The sequence below is a fragment of the Amblyomma maculatum genome, chromosome 1 (assembly GCF_055883805.1).
Source record: "Amblyomma maculatum isolate TAMU_Amacu chromosome 1, ASM5588380v1, whole genome shotgun sequence".
Lineage (NCBI taxonomy): Eukaryota > Metazoa > Arthropoda > Arachnida > Ixodida > Ixodidae > Amblyomma > Amblyomma maculatum.
Window position 1 is genome coordinate 388,179,755 of NC_139344.1, and position 15,950 is coordinate 388,195,704.

The 15,950-nt window shown below is 46.3% G+C and overlaps 1 protein-coding gene across 1 annotated transcript in view; it reads left to right on the top strand.

Annotated features, from left to right (window-relative positions):
- dgo (ankyrin repeat domain containing protein 6 diego) overlaps positions 1-15,950 on the top strand; it is a 151,389-nt gene that overhangs the window by 79,476 nt on the left and 55,963 nt on the right. Inside the window, exon 3 of the mRNA XM_084594094.1 lies at positions 7,401-7,499. Coding sequence (XP_084450220.1) covers positions 7,401-7,499 — 99 coding nt within the window. The remainder of the gene's footprint in view (positions 1-7,400; positions 7,500-15,950) is intronic.

Genomic DNA, 15,950 nt, shown 5'->3' on the forward strand with positions numbered 1-15,950 from the left:
GACACCACTACGTATGAAGTGAAAGTCCTCACGGAACCAAATGTGATCGCGACGGGGTGGCCACCGCAAACATTGTTTCGAGGGTGACATGTGCTTTACAATTTCGAAACTTCAGCTCTCTTACTGATTGCGGTGTGACGAGGAAATCACACAAGATGTGAGGGAAGGAACGATGTGAAGCAGCATGCGTATGCCCATGGCATCGCCTCCGCTCCGAGCCACATAAATTGGTTTTGAAAGCTGTGCGAAGCGAAATAGTAGTTATTCGCTTTCAAAACTAAGGACACAACCTGCGCTTTTTGATCTTGGAGCTTGAGTTTCTAATTATGGCCTCGGATTTTTTCAGTCGGTTAATTTTAGCAACCGACAGGCTCAGAATCACGGTGTCGTGTCGTTCTGACTTTTTATTTTAATTTCCTTACATGCACAGACTGTGCAGCCTGTGAACCTTGCTTTTTAACGACAAGCTGCAGGCGCTCGCAGCTCAGAGCGTCGTAGTTAGCCCTAGAGTTCACTGCGCTATCGGCTGCCAGAAGGAGAGCCAGCGTGACCCACTTACAACAATGGCGGCGGGACAAGGCTAGCCGCTCACGCACGACCACATCTCATCAGCGCAGTCTGACAACGTGTTCTTCATAGGACGAGGGCTGACGCTGCGGTACACGCACTGCGCCTAAATGTTTACCTAGGCCGACACCTTTCGACCTGGGTGCGCCGTTATATATAACGGCTGGGCGGACGCTTCAGCGCTCTAGTCACGCATTCTCAGCGAGAGGTGTCTGTTTGTTTGCATATGCGTGTGTGTTTATGAGACGACTGAGTAGGTATACACCTTACATATCATTCTTCAATGCCACAAATGCGCTATGCTCACAAGGAAAACCCACTCGGTCAACGCATCTCCATTGTTCCCCGCCAGCAGGTGTGAATAAGACATACTCATAATGGACGCCCCTGATGCTCAGATTGCGCTCGTTGCATTAAGTGCACCGCACTGTAGCGCATAGGCCGCGGTGTCTCTCGCCCTAAATTTTTAAGAATGCTGTTTGCGCGTTGCTTTATGCGGTGTCACGAATAACATGGTCTATATATCAATTCACGCGTTGATTCCAGTCAGCGCTTGTTAATTGTAATTAATTATAAGGTTATCGTTCGAGAATAATAAACCGCTCACCGTGCATGGGTGGCTTCTGCTCCTTCCTTCGTGTCCATTCGAGACAAAAACACACACCGCTAAGTATAAAGCACAAATATAGAGCAGATGAATTCAGTGAAATATATATAACCTCTAAGCAAAAATGGGTAGTGCATCAAATTTCCTGAGTTTCATGAATGGGGGTGATTGTGTCGGTAAGTCTTTTCTTTCTTGATGGACGCAGGATTTTCGGCAAGAACATGAATGGTTACAAGAACTGTTTTATGGCGAGTTTATTAGCACCTTTTATGTCCACGTCACCGAAAACACGAGTAATGTACGTACATCGTAATGCAAGTAACTTAGCAGCAATATGCCAGTACTTATGAATGACTTATGACTTATGAGGTCAGAGGAGAGAGTTAAAATGATAATTATAGAAGCACTGACGACTGTAATACTCCAGTTATCGTCGTTGAGCAAACAAGAAACCTTTTAGCGTAGGTTTTCAATTAGTTTGCTGCGTACGTTATTAAACCGACTTGAAGCCATTAAGGTTTAACTTTTCTATTCACGCCAGCAGCGGCGTGTCAGACGGGGCAGTAATCTATTGGCCTCGAGATCGAGCAGAGTCGCCACCTTGCGGCTCAGCGGCGAAACCTACTTAGTGTGGATGCGTTTTCGCGTCGCGTGCCAGCCCGCAGTAATTTACGCGCGCGCATGCGGCGTGCACAGAGTGTTTTTGTTTGTTTCGCATTTCCTGTGAACTTTTGTTTACCCTATATGCCTCTTGCAAAATAAATATGAACAGTCTATAACCCCACGTTGCTATAAAAAATATATATACTTTTCCGTATCGAGCATCATGCTTGGATAAGGATATCATCCATCGCGGTCTTCGACGCCTGAGATCCTTTGACATGCAATGCCTCAAACGAAGTGGTACTGTCGTTACCGCCGTCTCAAAGCAAAACAGGTCGTTGCCGTCAATAAAAGTTAATCCAAACGCTCAGAAATCGCATATTTCCATTTCTGTTTGGAATACCGCAGCTACTAAAACATATGTCACCGCAGACTGCTTCATATAGCAGAATGCAGTTTGAACAGACCACTCTATGCCTACTATGCCGTCTGTATGCACGATAGAATTGTGTGTGTGTGTGTGTTTATTTTTTATTTTTTTTGCTTTTAAACCTCTGTCGCGGTGTCTCAATGGTAATGGCGCTCGACTGCTGATTTCCAGAACGGGAGATTCAATCACAACCGTTTCGAAAGGCGTTCCTCTGCTGTGGGATTTGACTGCACAATAAACAATCCCAGGTGGTAAATATGGTGTTAATAATGAAAAAAAAAAAAAAAAACGACACCAATACCAGCCTCTGCAATCATCCGTCATAGCCGATGCCGCTTTCATGCGTCAAACCCGGGCCAGTATGCATTTCTTTTCTTTTTTTTTTTTGTTGTTCAAGGCTTCTGTGCACCCGTAAAAGTTTTAGTGAGCACATTTTGCTTTAGAGAAATGCTCTAATGTTTGGGAAACATATTCCCTGAACCTAATTGTTACCCTAAATATTACATAATACTCCTAGATCAATGTACTTTACTGGTAGCCTATTATAATCATTATAATCCCTTTTCGTCCAAGTGCTGTCTTCCGAGCAAACTCGTCATTTCTGACAAGGGGAGTAAAACAGCTTCATGCGGGCTTAAATATCGGTGTTTAGTTCGGGAATAAATGCGTTTTTATAGTCCAACGATAAGATGACCTCCATTTCTTTCGGAATAGTTTTATATCCGGCATCTGTTTTGGAAGCAACCCTAATATTTTACTTTGCATAAGATTTAGTCACTGTTAAATAATTAGTGATAATGAAATTTTCAGCCTGTAAAATTGCTTCCCAGAACATGACAGTGCCCATGCGCAGTTTATAGCGATGTCTTCGCAGCGAGTAATTCGTAGCTTGCACTTTAACGTTGCTGAAAATTATTGTAAATTCTGTCAAGTGTGTAAAAGGTCTCTCACACGGTGAAATTTATTCGCATTGCAAAACAAAATAATTACACAACTAATTTACCGTTATATATTAACATCACACACATCAGAAATCCCTTATACTTTCCTCGGTTTCAGGAAATCATTTACAGTTAGTGGCGCATGCAATAATACACTATCACATTCTATGACAGTGGCCGCAAAAAGCATCTCGGCCAATTCAATCCACTCAGCGCTGTACACGTGAACAATCAGCTTTCCTGTGCGGCGAGGTTTCCTGCATAGTGTCGGCGTGATCTCATTTTTGGGGAATACTTGTGCGTAGTTGTCTGGGCCAGAGTTGATGCGCACTCCGTCTAAAGCAACTCGTCATGCAGTGCGCTGCCAATGCTACATTTAACTTGCTTAATCCTCGAGTCAAGTACGATTAATGAACCAGGCTTTCTCGATTCAATCTAAAGTACTGCAGGTCAGAGCACGAACCTTGTATCTGCGTGGGCTTGCGACTAAATTCGCCGGTCTCACTCGCATGAGACACGCGCAAACTGTTTAAAAATCGATAAGAAAAACAAAGCTGTCATTAGGCAGGCCCAAGCATTAGGCGCGTGAGCGCGGTACTGCGCAAGAAACGTGCAAAGCAAATCTAGAAGACTGGTGATTGCGTGCTTCGTTTTCCTAAAATCCGCTCTTCTTCTGCAGCATTGGTGAAATCCTTGGATATTTTTCTGCAATATTGCAGAAATACTGCAGAAGACACGTTTTCATCACCAACAAAACCGCCGTAACTCGGAATAAGACCTACGCAGCGTGCGTTTCTGCGAGCGCCGCCGGCTGCCGATCCACACTACCGGAGTGACGGTGGCGCCACCTCTAGGTCGATCTCGCGGCGAATAGCACGGCTTCACTTCCAGTCATGTGATCAGAATTTGGTCTTACTTTTTAGCCACATACGCAAAAGTTAGGGCACAGAGGTTAAGTGGTATATACCTAACACTAGCGTTTAAATTTAAATACATACTAGGCGGGAACACATTTGCGTAACACCCGCAGCAATTGATGGGATCTTTAATAGCTGGAGATTGCCCGATTTGGCTACCATGATCGATAAGAACACGGAGACGTCTGCAAATCGCGGTACATTGTTGTTCGTATGTACGAACCACTTTGCAAACCCCGTCTCCCATGTGTTATCTTATAATTGAGCCTAATGCACGTTTAATAAGACCCGAATAAGCTTACAAAACTAGGCTCACCGCAATATCATCTCTTACCTTGTATCCTGTGGTGGCGTATAACTCATAAGCAAGTGCCAGCTTTCTCAACCAGCGAAGTCATGAGTAAAGAGCGAATAACAATGCTTTTTATGTGGGCCCGTCAAAAAAAAAAAAAAAATGCCTAAAAATATAAAAAATAATCTGGGAAGATATTCCTCACATTCTTCACGTGGAATTAATAATCAGGATCGTTGATAGTGGATATTTATTAAGATTCGGTCGGGAAATATCAGTTCCCAATGGTTATGCGGTCACCATTTCTACTCTGCGTCATTGAGCAGTGGAGAATGTGTGGTCGGCACTACCGTGGTCTGCACACAGTCACTGGACTTCCTGCTGGCATGCGAGCCTGCCAACAAATGTGCCTACAGTCAAAACTGATGGTCATGGGAGCTAGATACATGTGCTGAAAGTTATATCGATATCTTGCATGACCGCATGCTCGCAATGCCTATGAGGCCTAATCTCAAACTTGGCATTTTTTTTTTCTTTCTGATGGCTCTGGAGAAGACATGTTGTTGTCTTACAAAGTGGGTTATCTGCAAAAACAGCTTGTCTGTCATTCTTCACATGTATCTGTCTAAACGAGCAGCCGCCTGCGTCTCTGTGTGTAATGTTTTTGTTTCTCGATACTATAGGCATCAAAAGGGAAACTGTGACATATAGACAAGTGAAATGGCTGACCAGAAAGTCTAAAAAAGAAAGAACCGAAACCTCCAGCTTGAAAGAGCATTTGACCATTAGTTCGGAGTAAATGCCTTAGTCCTGTCTTCTACGAGGAGATAAGAAGGATGATAGCGCGGAACTAGGTGGCAGAGATTAATGAGACAGCAGAAAAATGGATAAGAATGCAAGGAGGAGAAACTGTGGAAATAAAGAAAAAAGAAAACCTCGCTGGTAATGGTGTCAATTTAAAGAACACCTACGGACCACAGGAGTCGGAAATGTAGCGATAAGCCCCAGAACGTGACCTCATGGTCGGCGGAATGCTTTCAAGGCTTGTGCTCCCCGAAGACGCTTTCTTGCACCCAGGGGCCCAGCCGCTTTCTCCCGAAACCGCCGCCAACTTATTGCGTGCTGCGGGGGACAGTTATTAATTTGAGTCTTTAAAGAAAGTGCGACGACATTTCACGCGCCCCGTGGAGAACCGGAAAAGAGCAGAAAAAAAAAAAAAAAAAAAACGGAGGCAAAAAGCAGGCTTTCCTGCGCCTGTTGCGCGACAGTTCGTATGCTGAACTCTAGCTGACCGTTTCAAAATGGCGCTGACAGCCCCTAGCGTGTCATAGTGAAGTAGGAACTTGTGAAGGTTTAGCACGATTCCATTTCATTTCATTTATTAGCACCCTCAAGGCCATTGACACTACAGAGGGGAGTGAGTAAATACAAAGGCGGTTTCAGCTGGGGATATGCGTGTAATTAAACTTTGGGAAAAGCAGTCAGTACGGCAAGAGACGATTCCAACTTTGTGAATGTAGTCCATGCGATCTGAATGATAGGATGGAATAGAGATTAGTTTACCGTGCAGGTGGGTGTTACAGAAGTAGATTTTGTGAAATATAAGATACCAAACGGACGACGGCGAGAAGTAAATGACTGTAGACCTAGAGTTTTTATGGGCGGAAATGCTGGCAGTCCGATTGGAGTTGTGCAAAATGAATTGAACGGAAACATTTCGAACAAGTTAGTGACATGGGGCGGAAGAAAATTACGTCTCAAGTATCCGAGCATGCTGTTAGCTGGTTAAATACGTAGTTAATATGAAGGGATCATGTAAGATCGGACGTTATATCTAGTCCAATTTAGCGGTATGATTTTACTGACTCAAGCAAAGTGTTTAATATTAAGCTAGTAGATTGCTGGACGGGACTCAGTACGGGATACGCGTAAAACTCTGCATTTGTTACTGTCAAGCGTCATAAACCAATGGTTGCAATAATCGAAGATAGCGTTTAGGTACAGTCTTTATCAAAAGTTTACAACCCAGAGGGCTTGCTTTCAAGCCGTATAATATGACTTGAGTAATAATCGTGGAAGTCCTAGCCATTGGAGAGAAAGGAGGACGAAAACTCTTCTTGCCTTCAGCAAGTATGGAAACCTGGGAATGCGTTACGAGCCAAATAGTATCGCTCAGAAGTAGACCCCCTGGGCTGTAAACTTTTAATAAAGGCTGTACGTCTGTAACGTGTTAACGGCCTCATCGTTAGCGATCTCTCTAAGCACTGCACAGTCATCAGCGAACAGAAATATGTGACACGGTGTCACATTTATCAATTTTTTCTTTCCACTCCAGTACCCACAGGAAAGAAGAATTAGCAACTTGGGGACACTTATAAGTTATAAACTCCGCCTACAATACGACAGCGTTAATGGCTTCCGTCTCAATTACAATAACAAATCCTATAGTTTTTGCCTTAAATATCTCACACATGCGCATTATAACATAATTCTTAAGGTACCATATTACATGAAAAACCACCCGACGTAGATGCAGAGCAGTTTTTAAACAGGCTGAAAAATGTTAAAATAACGTGAGAACATGCGCTTAAACTTTAACGTTCTAGTCTTGCCTTTCAGGACGTCTTGTCTGTCTCGAACTTTAGCCATGTAATTTTCTGGAAACTATTTCTCCCATCGAACAGTTTAGTTAATGCAGGTAGCTTCTAAGTTCATCTTGAAAAATGGCGTTTACGCTCTTCCATCTCCTAGGTTTAGCGTTGATTAAAATTTGTCGTGAATTTTTGAGTTTGTGTAATTTGTAATCAGCGTTAAGTATTCTCACATAGGAATGAGTGGTCAGAAAGCAGTGGAATATTTTCCGATTCATTTGCCAGAGACTCACCGGCGCACTAAATGTAATTAATGCCTCCTATACGTCATGCTGGTGCTGATGTCCGCTTTGTAAAGTAAGGCAGCGTGACGAACGATGAAGCTTACAATGGCTAAATGTGGAAGAAAAGGGGCGGAAATAATCGACGTCCACGTCTGGTTGTGTCTACAGGAGGGTCGGACAGCGCTGCACATGGCCGCAGCCAACGGCTACGTGGACACGGCACGAGCTCTCATCCTAGCCGGAGCCAAAGTCAACGCTTTGGATGCTGTAAGTGCTCTTCATCTTGTATGCGCTAGCGGTGTCCACATTGTACGGAATCGTTACCATGACTTGGGCTTACATCAATGAAGTGACCGATACATGATATTATAGATATACATCGCCTTTGTTCCAAAATATGAAAAGCGAAGACCAAGGAAATCATTTTTAGAGTCCCTCCTAATCCACCTATATCTGGCGGATCGTAATTTGCAGTAATCATTTTTTTTTATCTGTCATTGATTCTTTTTCACGTCAGCCTGTTCGTCATGGACCGACGTGATGAACTTTCGAAATGGTACCAGTACCCTAAGGTGCCCTTTCATTCCACGAAATTTGAACGCTGCAGCTGTTTTCCATATACTCGCTGGCCCTAACTCGAACGACAGCATTGACTAGTCGGCCACTCAGTAAGTGGGTCGCATTTCGCAGAGTTGGGTGTAACACCTCGAGTTGTTTTTGCAGGGATATGCATATATCGTTTGCTACAGACTTTCTAAGTAGCTGCTTATCGCAGAAATTCCGGGTGCGAACATTGACGGGAATAAGAGTGCGTCGCTTTCATAAAAATGCGAGCTGAAAAAGAGTCGCAGGGAAACGTGAATGCAGCGCAGCCTTATACCAAGAAGCTCGACGTTCCGAGAAGTGAAGCGCTTGGCAGCTGCTATGGCGTCGCGTTATCAATTATAATATGTGCGGGTTGCGATACAGAAGAAGCAGTCACAAGAAGACAGGTTGGCTCTATACACGGCCGCCTCATCGTCAGCGCTGGCAGCGAAGTAAATGACGCAAAAGGTGATGCTGGTAGGAATACGGCGAGAAGATGAGTTGAAAAAGAAAACGCCCACTGAGGAAGAGGACTACGTCCGGTGTGCGCGTCCAGTGTGAGGAGGAAGATAGAGGCGGCATTCCAGCATCGTGAGAGTGAGAGGGAGACGCACTGGGCGTGACGAATGATCATAACCGCCTCGACCGCCGAACGCGGAGCCGACGCTGCGAGGATGGCATGAACACATACGTGCTCTGCATATGGAGTTTATGAAGAACAGCTCCGTGCTTGGGGCACACGATCCGGGGGCAGCGCGATGACTGCTCCCGGAGCGGACGTCCTGGCATTTTAGTGCATTGTAGGCTGACCGCCGAAGAATTGACGCGTTTGAATTGTGGTGCTGGCGGAGACTCTTGAGAGTTCCTTGGACTGCCAGAAGATCAAATCAGTCGATATTGTCGACCATAAACCCTGACTGCTCATTGGAGGGTCAAATTCTAAAGTTAAAGTTCAGCTACTTTGGTCATCTGATGAGAAGAGAGGAGTCGCTGGAGAAAGATTTGATGTTGGGAAAGGTTGAGGGTCACCGGAGAAGGGGTAGGCAGAGAACGCGATGGTTAGATGGCATCCTCAAGGCGCTGAAGATGAAGTTATGTGATGTTAGGAAGATAGTGAGAGACCGGAAAGCGTGGCGTCTATAGGGCCACGAAGAGTCGGACACGACTGAACGACTGAACTGAACCGACCCTATGCACAATGTGATCTTCAAGACTGGTGTCGCAGTTCTAGATGTCCAGCGTCGTCGACTTCCCACTGACTTCGATGCGCTACAAAATTAATATCCTAGCGAATCGTTCTTGAAACAGAGAGGCGAACTGTTTTTCATTCCTAGACCGCAGCATGTAGGTAGTTCTCCCTGTTCGGCGTTGCCCCAGCTGAAAAGAGTACTGCGGAACGCATTTAACGTAAACGACTTTGCGTCCTTATAGCAAACTGAAATTACTGCTCGAAAGATACACTGCTTAATGTAACAAAGCTGATCGCGCAGTTAAGTAACAACGAAACACTCAGCGCCGCCTCGAGCATCTTCTGTCATATATGCAGTGCTGAAGCAAAAGTTCAGCCCAGTGTCCAGTCTTGTTCTTCCTTCGGTGTGCGTCTTATTTGGCTGGTACAAAAAAAAAAAATCCTTCCTCCTGTGCAACATTCAAATGAATGAATAAATGAAATGAATGATTTGAACTGAGCTAAATGTAGTATGCGTTGTCAAGAGAAGCCCGGATTACCGAAAGCTCAAAAGGCATTTCCCTACTGCCGATCGTCCAACTTAGTCATGTAACTTTTAAGCCCGACAGAGCTGTATTGTGTCCCGATACTCAGCTCGCGCCAAGGACACGTTTTTACTTTCGGAGACTTTTGCGCCGGTCGCAGTCGTCGATCGCAGCTTGTGAACTTTCCTTGTCAACTCTCCCACCCAGAAACTAGGCCTCAAAGTCATCGTAACTTTAGCAAATAGATTCAACCAACAAGCAGGATGAGTTTCCATCGCCGATTTGCCGCAGAAACAATCTGGAATGCCTCTTGATGTTGTGGCAAAGTTTGGTGGTTTTGTAGTAATAGGCATAGTTTAACTGTCGTAGTGAATGGCGCGTGTTAGCGGTCGACATCAACATCAACGTGCACGGTTTCGGGTGCGGAGTTCAGTCAGCAAGGGCAGCTGAACTGCAGTCCTGGTGTATAAGTCTACCCCTAGTTTGAACGGGCGCACTTCTTCGCCACTGCGCCTATATAGGAGCAATGCGACCCGCTCTCTTTCCTCAAGTCTGCTGCCCAGCTCCACTGGTAACTATACCAATAGAACAAACATGCAGACCAAAAAACGCTATGCCTAACATGTTAGCAACTTTCGTTTCCGCCCCGCCGATGTGATAAAGTGGTTAGGGCGTTTCAATTCTGTACCCAAAGATGCGAGATCGCATTTCGGCAACGGCAGCTGCTTTTCGGTGGAAGTGAAAAGCTAGGCGGCCGTGTGCTGTGCGATGTCAGTACACGTTAAAGGACCTCAGGTGGTCGAAATTTCCGGATCCTTCCACTGCGGCCTCTGTCGTAGCCTGAGTTGTTCTAAGACGTTAGACATATATAAACCAAACCAAACCTAGAGTTTTCCAGCTATCCGCTCCTTTAAAAAGTCAGCATTGTTTTACAATCCCGCATTTGTGGTGCAAGCGGTCGTTTGAACACTCGAAGTTAGTACACTAGCGCATGTGCAGAAAACTCTGCCGGAAATCGCGTGACATCCACTCCGAAAGCTCTTTTAGCCATCCAGCTCAGCATTCTCTTTTCACTTCTTCCGTGACTGTAGCTTCCGGGGCTTCTGGACTCAAAAACGAGAGGTTGCGACAAGGCGAAGGACCGATCCTCGAAGACGGAGCGCTGAGCTCGGCGCCTGCGTGCACGCGTACGGAGTGGCCAAATCGCGGAGGCAACGCGCTGTTGGACCGCCTTCTGTGATGGATGATGCTGTAATGAGCGTCGCGCAGCGCACGCGGCTCCTTCTTAACGCCATCTCCCCCCCCCCCCCCCCTCCCCTTTCTACTAGAAAAATAAAACAAAGAAGCCTTCTTCGCTGTGCTTTGACACGTGTGCATGCGTTCTGCACGCTAGAGAGGCGACACATCGAGACGCACGGCTACCGCCTACCGCCAACAAGTTTGGCCAGTTTGGAAGTGTGGCAATTGGCCAAGGCTTTTATGTCCTGGTCCCTGTGGCGAAGCCTTGCTTTGCATTTTTTGAACGTGTACGCTTCTAGTTTCGCACAGACAGTATACGTAACAATACTATATGAAATGCCCTTCTATTGCTACTTATCCGAGGTGGCTGTGGCCTGCGCAGGATAGGATGCATCGGAGGTATAGGTGAGATGCCTTTGCCAGCTGCAGTTTGATGACAATAACCAAGCCCTCGAGCTCACTAATCACTCGCTTACTTACTACCTTGTCTACCGCGCCCTGTTCCAAACCACTCTACACTACAAACCATCATTGCTATGTTCTCTTCACTCACTGCGACATATAGCCTTGCTGCCAGTGGTCTCATTTTATTGCGCTAGACTGATGTCACAGTTTGAGTTCAAGTTAAATTCTCGATTATTCAGTAGCCGGCAAATTAATAGAGGGTTATAGCATACGGCGATCCGCGATCGGTTACCATGATCCGTTACAGCGCGCTGCCAGTGCACACACGCCGATTAGTCTCCACGTGGCAGGCGTACGCGCCGCCGGCAGCACGTGGCGTCATCTGGCGTCCTCAAGGCGATTTTCGCATGCGTAGTTACGCACGCGGTAGCGGGACACGCTGACGGATCGCGCTTTGGTAGAAAACACGATGACACGCTGTAGTAGTGGCACGATGGTAACTGAGCTAACCCATACAACAATAAACGTCGTGTGATTCAACCATCGACAAAATCGGAGTCTGTGTACACGAAGTGACTTCGAAAGCACCGCTTTTGACGTACCCGTTACGCCATGGTGATGAAACCATTCCGCGCTTAATTTTGGACTCCCAAGTTACGAAGCGCCTCTCACGATGTATTTGTAGAAGTTCGCGATCCGCCGCTTACACCTCATTCGGCCTTTGCACCTACGGGAGCCTTTATTGTGCGGGACCTTACATCTGCTGAAGCTTCAATAAGATTAAAGGTCAGTCTGGTCATGTGAAACAAGGGCCAATAAGGCGCCATATAGCGTCATTGACGGAAGGTTAAGCAGGGTAGATGAGTGAACGGGAGATGTAGAAGTGAGAAACAAAAGACAGCAGTAAGAATAGACTGACAGGGCAGTCCATACATGCATGCTAATTGTCCTAATGAAAGGTTTCCGATCCTTCAGCGCAGGACACTTGTAAAACGTCGAGAGTTTCAAGGAAAACAACAACTACGGCCTTTTGTTTATATCTTGCCTCTCCAGCTACTAATGGGGATGCTTGTGGCCTATATATATGTGTGCCCAACCCAGTCAAGTGGTGCTGCCAGCTCGCACGCATCTGTCATGCAAGAAGCGCAACCAGACGTAAACAACTGGGGCGCTGACAACGTCCAGGGGACGTGACATAGATCTCCACGAAATGTTCCCGTGGAGGTAAAGAAGGAAAAAGAAAATATAAATATAGAAGCTATCCATGAGCAGGCCCCGGTGTAATGACCGTCCACCGTTGCATATGCAGTCACAGAGTATGAGGCGAACTGTCCTCAGTGGGAGGAGATGGACCAGAGTGAGATGGCACAAGAGATGCGGAAAGAGCGGAAGACACGCCAGGGTGGGTGGGTTGATGAGTACCCGGTGGTTGTAGGGCACGTACCTTCTAATTGTGTCCAGTGTGGATGTCCCAAATTTTCGTGACTCCCGCGACCGCAGGATAACCTGCAAATGACACTTTGTCGCCTGCGCGTGCGCGCTGCCTAATTAACTTTCCCGCAGGTCGCCATTAGTCAAGCGATGTCGTCACAGTGACCTATACAGGAAAGTTGGTGCGAACGCTTGCACGCACAATTCTTAGGACAAGGCAGGCGCATGTGTCAGCTGTATAGGTTTGTTTGTGGCCCGTTGAGACCAGTCGTGAAAAGTAGGGCAAGTCTCTTGTTTCCCATGGCTGCTTTCAAAACTGCCTGTCAGTGTCGGTTCTCATTCAGCTGCCTTGTTCTACGGATTATCTCTCGGTTCTTGAGTGGCATACACTTTAAACAAATGGGCCCGGAGAGAATAAAAAATAAAATAAAACAGTGATATGGTGCATACGTCAGATTTAACGTCGCGAGATTCCAAGTCCTGAAAAATGCAGTAGTAGATGGCTCCGTGTTAACTTCGATTGCTTGCTATTCTTAAGCGTGCACTGACACTGCAGAAGACACCAGCAGCTTCACTCCTAACGCCATTGCGACCGGTGGCAGTTATTGTTTACATGCAGGACCACTGTATGTGCGTGCCTTACTGTACCGCTTTAATCTACTTCGACTCTGTCTGCGCCTTCCGCTCTTTCTCACAATTCAGAACCAGGGAGCGTCACACTCACCTGTGACTACTTGATGTCCTGATGTGAGGAGCTTAAGCAGTACAGCTATCCACCCTGCGCCCTGAAGCTACGTGACCGCGTGACAACGCAAGTCTGTTGCAAACGGCGTACGCATTCAGAAATATTCGAACCACTTTGGAACGATGATGTAGCTATTTTGTCACTAAATTCCGTATGGTAGGGAACAGTGTGGAAAGGTTTAGAAATTAAGCTGAAGTATGAAATGTATTGCGTGGTCCTTCTTAATTACTTCACCTGCAATAATATCTGTTCGTGCCTGTCTGTACCATGTGCATACTTTGTTCAAAAAGCGGGTGTATACAAGGAAATTCTCTGCCAACACCAGGTGGTCGCTTAGAGCTGGTTAACAGGTACATCCGACACGCTTGTCTAAAGTCAGAATTCAGCTGGCATTCTGGCGCGTGATGTAGTGCGCTATGGCGCATTGTGTTATTTTTTTTACTATGTGAACTTTTGTTGTTACTCCTATCACAACTATCTTGTACATAAAATTAACCTACGTAGTGGCTATTAATGCATAGTGCTGCAGGCTATCTTATAGGTCTTTAGAACAGCGCATTGACTTCCAAGCTACCGAGACGTCAGAGTACTTCCAAGCTACGCTGCAGGATCTCTGTCTTACTTTTCCCCTGTATGGTAGATAAACGGCCGAAAAAACACTCTGCTAAAACACGCTACGCAACGAGATTATTTTTCTTTTCATTTTTCATTTAGAGGACTTACCATTCGGTTGTTGCGGTCTGTACTAGGAAAAAAACGATGCATCGCCATCTAGCCGAATTCGACCACGCAGGCGCGACCACAAAAGTCTTTAATCCATTCTTCCATTTTCTGGTCCTCTCCGCATTCTTTTCTAACCTAACCTAGTTGTATGCAAGCAACTCCTCTATATTTAAACGGCTGTCGCGGTACTGTACAGAGATCTTTGTGGAGTGTCCCTTATTTTATTTCGGTTATTTTAGAGGTCTCATTACAAAATTTGTACCTTTGGCAAAGTGCGTACGCGCGCATATGCCTTCCACCGCCTTCGTTGACACACTTCGAAGCCGCGTTTGTCGGAACGCAAGCACGATGGCCATCGCGGCAGCACCTGCGTCGGGAGTCTCGACGGTAGCGACGGAGGCGCACGCTTGACCCATATTTGGCCCGGCGCGCCTCTGCGGCTCGAAAGTGCTTAGAGGCGGGAGCCAGCCTTTTGTTCTTGGGAGGCGATGCAAACTCGTGTCCCTCGTGCGGCGCGTTCCTCGCGCGTTTTGTTCTTCTTAAATTCTCCTCTCTGCTTTGGTGGTGTTGGCGCCTCTCTTCGTACGCCCTGTTCTGATCTGCCTGCGCTGTCATAAAAGCGGCGTCGCGACTCATGCGTGCTACCGAAGAAGGAATTTGTCGTCGGTACAAGAGCGAGACCACCCGTCGCGTTTCCATTTTTTGCTATGCACTGCGGTGCCCAGGGAAGGGCAATGTTTTAGAAGAAAAAATGGGAGCGGATTGTATCGAGTACCTATTCCTGGCGTTGGGCACGTGCTGAGAGGGTTACAAATTGTCGATAGGAGGAGGAAATTTCGAGAACCGCTGTGGTTGATTCTGATTCTTGCCCATGGTGAGGTGGCGTCCGCGCACTTTCCCAGAGGGCCCTGCCCGTGTGTATACTTTCTAAGTGGCAGGCCTTCCCGATGAAATGTGCTACCTTCAAAGTGGATTGTTGGGCGAGTTGGTTGGGCATTATGTTAAAACAGTGCTAGAAACACGGACAAATAGGAATGCGTGTTTGTCTTCCTAGCTGTCCGTGTTTCTAGCGCTGTTTTAACATAGTGCTCCCTTCGGCTGTTCCCAGCTATTTGACACCGACTTTGATTAACCTACTAAGGCAGCATCGTTAAGGTGATGTCCTTCGCCATAAGAAGTAATATATGGTGGCGGTACTCACTGCCCGGTACTGCTGAAACGATGCAAACGCACTTAATTTTGAACACGAGAGCGTTACAGTTTCCGTTCTGTGGAGAACCCGGTGCCGGCGTGTCAAGAAAATCTGGATTGGTCGAAAAGGTGTGACGTCAAGCGCGAAGCTGCAGATAGAAAAGGAAATGACATGCCCTGAAAATAAAATTTACGCAATGTGAGATAGACTCCATGATAATGAGAATGCTCGAGATTATAGAGGCAGTACTTAACAGGAAGCTGAAGTGGTGTTTTGACAATCGGACGAGGTACAGCCATGCGAATGCACGAAGTTTGTGGCTAAAACATGTGAACTGGATTTGCGCTAGTATTTAAAATGAAGTGGTCACAGATTAAAAGTTAATTCATCTCAGTGCGCCGGTGTAGTGCAGGTGGATTGATGAAGTAACTTTATTTGTCACATATTTGAGGTGTTCGTGACCCTTACTGGTTACTTGTGCGCCGTGGTCGATCCAGGATGTCGCACTTCACTGCTGCCATATAGTAGCTCAGTGTATGAGAAATTGTTGCGCTTCCTCGTCCTCGCTGGCCAGAAAATGCTCCCATTGCGTCACACTCGGGCTGTGTTTGATGGGGTTCAAGTCTGCCTTATGACAGGTCCATAAGAAATTGGCAATGACGTTAATGTTGCCAAACATTTAGAT